This window comes from Cynoglossus semilaevis, chromosome 1, assembly GCF_000523025.1.
Source record: "Cynoglossus semilaevis isolate Cse_v1.0 chromosome 1, Cse_v1.0, whole genome shotgun sequence".
NCBI lineage: Eukaryota > Metazoa > Chordata > Actinopteri > Pleuronectiformes > Cynoglossidae > Cynoglossus > Cynoglossus semilaevis.
The window spans coordinates 24,197,228-24,204,740 of record NC_024307.1 but is presented as its reverse complement, the minus strand read 5'-3'; the positions used below and the strand labels follow the sequence as shown (position 1 = coordinate 24,204,740).

Sequence of the window (7,513 nt, the reverse complement as noted above, 5' to 3'; positions counted from 1 at the left end):
CAACATACACCCAGAGGAGACACACAAAAAGCACTGTGTGCTCCGAGGGTCATGTTCATTATGTTTGGCCCCGACTCCGTGAATTTAACATTTTCCTGTATACGTCAAAAAGCTTGTGTCCCTTCAACATCAACTTCATCCACCTTTTTCTTACTTTCCTTTTACTCCCTCCCTAAGCATCACATCTACATCCACATCCACATCCACACCCCTCCCCTCATACTCTCAGAATTTTACATTTCTCCACGCCTCTAACGTTGCGTGTACTCCTTCTTCCTCCTCCTCGTCTCCTCTACATGCTTTCTTAATCTGGGAGGACAGCAGGATGGATGACAGGGTGTGGACTGTGTGCTTTCTTGTCATTTTGACTCTGGCATGTACGGAGGCTCAGGGTCAGACCAACTTCACCAGGTAAGATGTGTGTGTGTCTATTTGCAGGTGTCATTTTCATTTTTCACATCCTTCACATTTTGTGCACATGTGGCAGTTTACGTCCACATCTGTCCCTTTCTGCTCCCTCCCTGTGGTGATATGATTACGTAAAGTGAAGTAGAAATAGAAGGCTGCAGTGGTTGGCATTTCATAAACACCCACAGCAGGCAGGACTGAAAATGACAGTACACTACTGGAGTGTGCAAACTTGTCTCAAAAGTGGCCAGATTCAATAATGTAAAAATATCCAGGGTCGGCCGCTATGCCTTTCATTCTATAATTAAGGCTATAATTAAGGGGCATATAAATGCACTATATTTAAGAAATGTATTTAGCTCAAAGAAAATGATTTTCTTTATTAGGAATGTGACATGAAGCCACCCAGTTTGTGAGCCATTACTTTGCAAACATTCCAGCTCTTCTGTACCTATGGAAAATATTAGTATAGTGTATATATATATATATATATATATATGTGTATATATATATATATATATATATATACACATATATATACATATATATATATATATAACTTGGTCTAAAAGAGCAGATTACATATTAATATTTGAGTCAACGAAATCAATGAAATCTATAAATAGTTCAACCATCAATAGTAGTTAAAGATTTAAAAAACTTACAACATGTACATGGATATATATATATATATATATATATACATACATATAGGAACAAATGTTCAAGTTCTAAAGTATAAATCTAAACATAAGCATCCTTTATTGTTACTGCAAAAAAGACTTAAAAAAAACAACTCTGGCCAGAAAGATTAGACAAAGTCAAGAAGATAGCTAAAAAGAATCTTAATTTGAAAAATAAAAGAACATTAAATGAGGATAAAAATCCTGTTACAATAAGTAGTTTCCTAAAGACTTAAGTGTGTGTGTGTATATATAAAGGAGGACAAAGATAACAGTAACAACAACACATTCAGACCATTTTTACTGACAAGAAACAAACAAATGCCTGTGGGCTCTTTATTTCCACAGTGTCGTTCAGAAAACACAAGGCGGCTTACATTTTTTGGCCTTTGATACTATAGTGCTACAAATGCAGTAACCACAGCAGACAGAATGCATGCCTGAGGAACTGTAGTGATTTAGGTCACTTCCAAAGTCTGGACAGGTTTCAAAAGAACTTTTGGACTCACAATACCTAATATCTGGACCAATATCAGTAATCAAATCCAATTTTCAAAAAAGAAATTGGCCTATTCTTACTTTGCTTTGGATACAAAATAGATAAACAACTCACATGTAAAACTAAATAACAAAGGTTATATGTATCGTATTGTAGAACAATATCAAGTCAAATACTGCGAATTAAACATAATCAACTAATTTTGTACTTCATCATTAATACTGCAATGGCTTATGAATTTTTTTTTTAATACAAAAATATGCATATTATTACTGCAAAACGTAAAACACATGGATACATCTATTACAGTTGTTAAAACTTTGATATGTGTTAACTTATCAAAATATAAAAAGTTCCATCTAAAACATGCATTTCAAATGTTTGAAATATGTCAATGAAATACAATCTCAGAGCAGATAACATGGCAGCCCACGTCTGAATTAACAAGTATGGGATTTGCAAATTAAAAACCTGGGTCTGAACCTGCTTTGATGTGTGTATATCTGCAGTAAGTGTGAAAGACACACACAGTTTTTGTGTGTTACTGAAAAACCCCATGTGTTAGCAGTTTTTGAAGGTAATACTAGGTCCAAGGACAACTTTCTTGTGGTAACTCACAGCACATATACTGTAAATTAACTGTGCTTCCTTCCTGGTTGGTTTTACATTAAAACACACATATAAACAGGGAGTCTGAACAGGGAACCTCCCAGAACTCTGGGAACAGAGAGAGACTGTGTGCCACTGTGGTTTTGCCAGCATGTATGTAAACCTGTGAGTGCAGGATTCTGCATCAGTACTCTCCAGCAATGGCTCCGAAAGCAAATCAGTGCAAATGTGGCCTTTTTTTGTGGACTTTAAGTGCAAATTTTAACTAAAGACTTGAAATGTTAAACACATACAGATAAAAAAACCCCATCTGAAATCTTCTCTTTCAGGCCAAACTTCCTCTGTGGAGGACATCTGGTCATAGACTCTGGCATTGTGGCCAGCGAAGGTTTCCCTGGTCATTACAAACCCAACACAAAATGTACTTGGTACATCACTGTGAGTAATTCTCTAATTACACAGAATTTAATTGCATTTTTGACAAGGCCAAGATGCAACCCCAAACAATTCCAAAGCATCCCTAACGCTGTTTAAACCTTCCAAACAGTCACTGATGAACTTTACTCCTGTCCTTCTGACAGATTCACAAACATCAGAACATCAATCTTCAAAAACACGGAGTCTTGGGACTCATGTAAACAATATCACACTGTTTTAATTTTACTTGAACTAGAATTCCTTGCTTAGCCTTCACCTATTTTAGCTGAAGGGCACTTGCCTTGTTATCATTCATGTGCAGTCATCTGGCTTGAAGTTATGACTATTGTGGTTCAATATGATAACATTGATAAGAAAGTTGTGTCGAGAACAGAACCCTAGTAATGTCTTGTTTCTTACTGCGTAAACTCAAAAGACAATGTTTTTGAATGATCAAGCAGCCTAAGTTAAAGATTCCAAAACAAATAAAGGTGAGGACATCACCCATAGTAACAGATTACATTATGGTAGTATTTATTACTACAATATTTATTCTACAACACTGTTTTCAAAATAACCAAATAAGTACTTGAATTTGAGCACTTTTTAGTATTTGGTAACAGGAAATTCAGTAGGTGTTACAACAAAGTAGGCTATAGACAGATCATGGGAAACCAGGCTATTTATATACAATATGATAAGAGATTTTATATATGTGTGTGTGTGTGTGTGTGTGTTTGTGTGGAAACATGTCTATGAAGATTCTCAGTCATCCAGGTCATGGTCAAGTTTAAAAGTTCTGTCTTGGATGAGAGGTGAAATGTCTTATTTTAAAAAAATTCACATCCAGTTGCCTAACAGAACTTTCAAACTATATGTGTGTGTGTGTGTGTGTGTGTGTGTGTGTATGTGTGTGTGTGTGTGTGTGTTAAAACACCCCTAAACAGTTTCTTTCCACAACACTGCAACAAAAGCTGCTGTTTTACAGACAGTGAAATTGTGCAAGATTTAGCAAGTAATGTATAATGTTTTGTGCATTTGGTGCATGTTTCATTAGATGGTGTAATAGATTACTCTTATTTTTAACCAAATTAATGTGTAATGAAATATAGTTTTTACTGTACTGTCCCAACACTGGGAAGAAAGAAAAAGAAAAAAAAAAACAGATGACTGTGCCAAAAATGTAGTACTGCATTTTTCAAGAAAGAAAACAAATGACGGCAGAGAAAAACAGGAAGTCAACAAACTCTCTCTCACTATTCTACTCTTACTACTGAAACATACCATCTACTTTAGTAACCACAGGATGGTTGGTGCCAGGTCAGAAGAGAGTCACTTTGGTAACAAATTAAGACTAATACTCAATCACATACTTCAGCACATTTATAAATATGAATAAATACAATAAAACATTTTATTCATGAGGGGCCTTTGATACTATCCAGGCTTGCAATGCTGTATAATGTTGCAAAACTCATTTACTTCATTTTCTCAAAAGCCATTCCCTGTGATTACTACAGGTCCCCGAGGGTCACGTGGTCATGCTCTCCTTCCGCCTCTTTGACATGGAGGCTGACCCTACCTGTCGCTATGACTACCTGGACATCTACAATGGTCACACACGATTAGTGCAGAAGTTAGGACGCTTCTGTGGGACATTTAGGCCTGGGGCCCTCATTACCACCTCCAACACTATGATGCTGGACATGGTGTCTGATGAGGCCACTGGAGGACGAGGGTTTTTGGCCTACTTTACTGCAGGGAAGCCTCATGTTGAAGGTGTGACATTCAGGTCTTGACCAAATGTTAACCACTTCTCTTCCTATAATTTCCTCAACCCATTACACTGAAAAACATATTGTTTTAGTCTCTTTGACTTTTTATCTTAACAGAGAACCAGTTCTGCGGAGGACGTTTGACCAAAGAACAAGGTTCTGTCAAGACTCCCAACTGGCCCAACTCAAATTACCCAGCAGGCATCAGCTGTTCCTGGCACATCACCGTAGAGCCCAGTAATGTAAGAGGACCATGACTAACTTTGTATTTTATGGCATGTACAAATCAAGTACACAATCAGGTATACAGGTATATGGTTAATTCATCAACACAACTAGACCTATTTCTGACACGAAACACCAGAGAATCCAGCAGGTACAAAATTTTTAGAGTTTTAAGTTTAGGAAGTTTTTTATTTTATGTGTACTGCAGCCAGTTGTGTTATATAAGAAATGCTGGTGGAGGAGGAGGAGGAGGAGGATTTGTGCTAGTGCAAGTGAAGGGGCCCATCATGAGGAGGTGTGTATGTATGTGTGCAAGACACTGTACTTCTGACCACCTTCAAAATGAAAGAGTTCATTGAAAAACTTGGTGGAGTGTGCCCAGAAATTGAAAGGACGTAAAGAGGTGGTCACAGTTAAGCTAGTGAGTAAATGCCCCTCTGTGTTTGTGGGCTTGGACCTTCACATTCTCCTCTCCATCTGCTTTTGCATTAGCCTGACGCCACTCCCCAGCTCACATCCTTTAATATTTGTCATGAATTTGGAGTTTGTTATTATCAGCTTTTTATTATCAAACTTTTCTGCAGGTGATCGAGGTAAAGTTTGAGAAACTGGATCTGGAGCCAGACACTTACTGCCGCTATGATTATGTAGCACTGTTTAATGGAGGAGAGAAAGACAATTCAAGAAGAATCGGAAAGTTCTGTGGAGACAGGGTTCCAGGGTGAGAGAACTGACTTCAATAGAACACACAACCATAAACATTTCTTGACCATGTAGAACTTGCCATTCAGAAAAATATTAAGAATTACAAGATGGCCATCAATGGGCCAATTGGTCCTGGAATAGCAAAATGTTATTTCAAACAAAAAGTTAGCTCAGAACACCTCACGAACAACTTGTTATATTACTTTAGAAAAAGTAAAATGTAAAAAGTAACAGCAACAACTAATGACGATGAACCCACAAGATTTAGTCAATTAAAAAAAAAATAGTAAAATTAGCCCTCCCAATAACTGAAAACATTGCCAAGATGCGTATGAAGTGAAAAGATCTCTGATTACCATATTATAATTTTATTCATCATAATTTAGGCCAAATATAGTAAAATTGGAAAAAATAACCCAGATTTACCAAAATGTCTCATTTCTAGCTCTTTTGTGTCTCTTTACCAACTCTCTTCTTTACTGTTCACAGCACTGTAGTGACAAATGGCAATGAACTTCTGGTTCAGTTTGTCTCTGACCTCAGTGTGACCTCAGATGGCTTCATGGCCCATTATAACAGTGTTCCTCGAGGCTCTAGAAGACCCACAGCTGGTGGAGACTTCATATATGGTCCTCAAACCACCACCGCAATGCCACAGAAGAAACTTGTGAAACCAGTCAAAACAACCAAACCAACCCCAACCCTAAAGCCCAAACCAAACGTTCAGCCTAAGCCTACCAAAAAAACAACAGTGAAGAAGTTTCCACCACCACCTCGTAAATCGACCACTAAAGCTGTGGTCAAACCAACACCTAAACCCAAACCATCAAAACCCACACCTAAGGCTCCTGTGAAGAAGCCTACACCTAAACCTGCAACTAAACCAACACCAAAACACACGACCAAACCCACACCAAAACCCACAACCAAACCCACACCCAAATCTAGGGTTGTCAAACCTATTATCAAGCCTAAACCAACACGTAAGCCTATACTGAAGAACAAACCTACCATAAAACCTGCCGTCAAACCTGTGAAGCCAACAGTCAAGAGTGGAGTTAAACCAACAGCCAAACCTAAAGCAACACCTAAACCTAAACCAGGACCAAGCAAAACAGTGACAAAGAAGCCTGCTGTGAGTAAGAAACGTAAGTGGAGCCTCATCCATGTTCATACCAGAAGCTAGCTGCTAATTGATGTTCTGATGTATTTTTGTTGTTGCTATTGTCTTTCCTGCAGCTTTACCAATGAACCCAGTGTGTACACAGCCCTGTAAGAGGACAGGGACTCTCCAGTCCAGCTTCTGCCCTAATGACTTTGGTAAGTATCTGTGATCACAGCTTTGTTAATGATTTAATTCATAGAGTAAATATTATATAACCTAAGCTAGCATTAACTGGGACAATACAGGCCTATATAAGTTCTCCCGAGCATTTTCATTTTCTTACATGTTCAATAATTCACAAATTAAATTTTTTATACATTGTTGGACTCCAAAAATGCAGAAGGGTGTCAGTTGTGGGGTAATAGACACAGTTCCTGGGTGGAAACATACCCAACACAAACAGAACTATTTGCACAAGTACAATTTTTGCAGTAACTTTGTCATTTACTATAAACTTTTCCTTCATTTGTTTGTTTGTTTTAGTAATCACAGGTAAAATCACATCTGTGACAGTTGGGCCAAGAGGCTCAGCAACAGTGGTGGTTTCCCTCATTAAGGCCTATAAACCTGGACGCCTCAACATCAAAAGATCAGGTCCTGTGATGTCAGTGGCTCTGACCTCTAGCTGTAAGAGATGTCCAGGCCTAAACAGAGGTAGAGACACTCAAACCTCAAATCTAACATGAAATTCTTCAAACTATCTCTAACTTGTGAAAAAAAAGATTTATGAAACTCTGTGACACAGATTTCTTCATACTCTGTCTCCATCTACAGGTCAGAACTACGTGATGATGGGAAAAGTTGACGCACAAGGCAACGGTCAGCTCAGCCCGTCCAGCTTCACTCTGCTCTACAAGCCCATCCATGCCAAAGCCCTTACCCTCCTTTCCAAAAAATCATGCTGACATCACAGTTAAACCAACCAATCATGCCATGCCCTGAAGAGCCTCAACGCTATAAAAACATACATAACTTATCATAAAAACGGAATATATTCGTAAAACACATTTCTTATATTAAAAAGAAA

At 38.0% G+C, this 7,513-nt stretch overlaps 1 protein-coding gene across 1 annotated transcript; it reads left to right on the top strand.

The window, feature by feature from the left end:
* Nucleotides 1-257: 257 nt before the first annotated feature.
* On the top strand, nt 258-7,513 carry pcolceb (procollagen C-endopeptidase enhancer b). Its single transcript, XM_008321223.3, has 9 exons — nt 258-411; nt 2,529-2,637; nt 4,137-4,395; nt 4,509-4,633; nt 5,201-5,337; nt 5,811-6,469; nt 6,561-6,641; nt 6,970-7,140; nt 7,261-7,513. The coding sequence occupies exons 1-9, from the start codon at nt 326-328 to the stop codon at nt 7,389-7,391; spliced, it is 1,758 nt and encodes a 585-aa protein (XP_008319445.1). The 5' UTR covers nt 258-325; the 3' UTR covers nt 7,392-7,513.

Bases quoted from the DNA above. Each gene is read 5' to 3' on its own strand.
- pcolceb (XM_008321223.3), top strand. From the start codon at position 326: ATGGATGACAGGGTGTGGACTGTGTGCTTTCTTGTCATTTTGACTCTG. The intron at 412-2,528 runs GTAAGATGTGTG...CTTCTCTTTCAG, and splicing joins GGTCAGACCAACTTCACCAG to GCCAAACTTCCTCTGTGGAG. The intron at 2,638-4,136 runs GTGAGTAATTCT...TGATTACTACAG, and splicing joins AATGTACTTGGTACATCACT to GTCCCCGAGGGTCACGTGGT.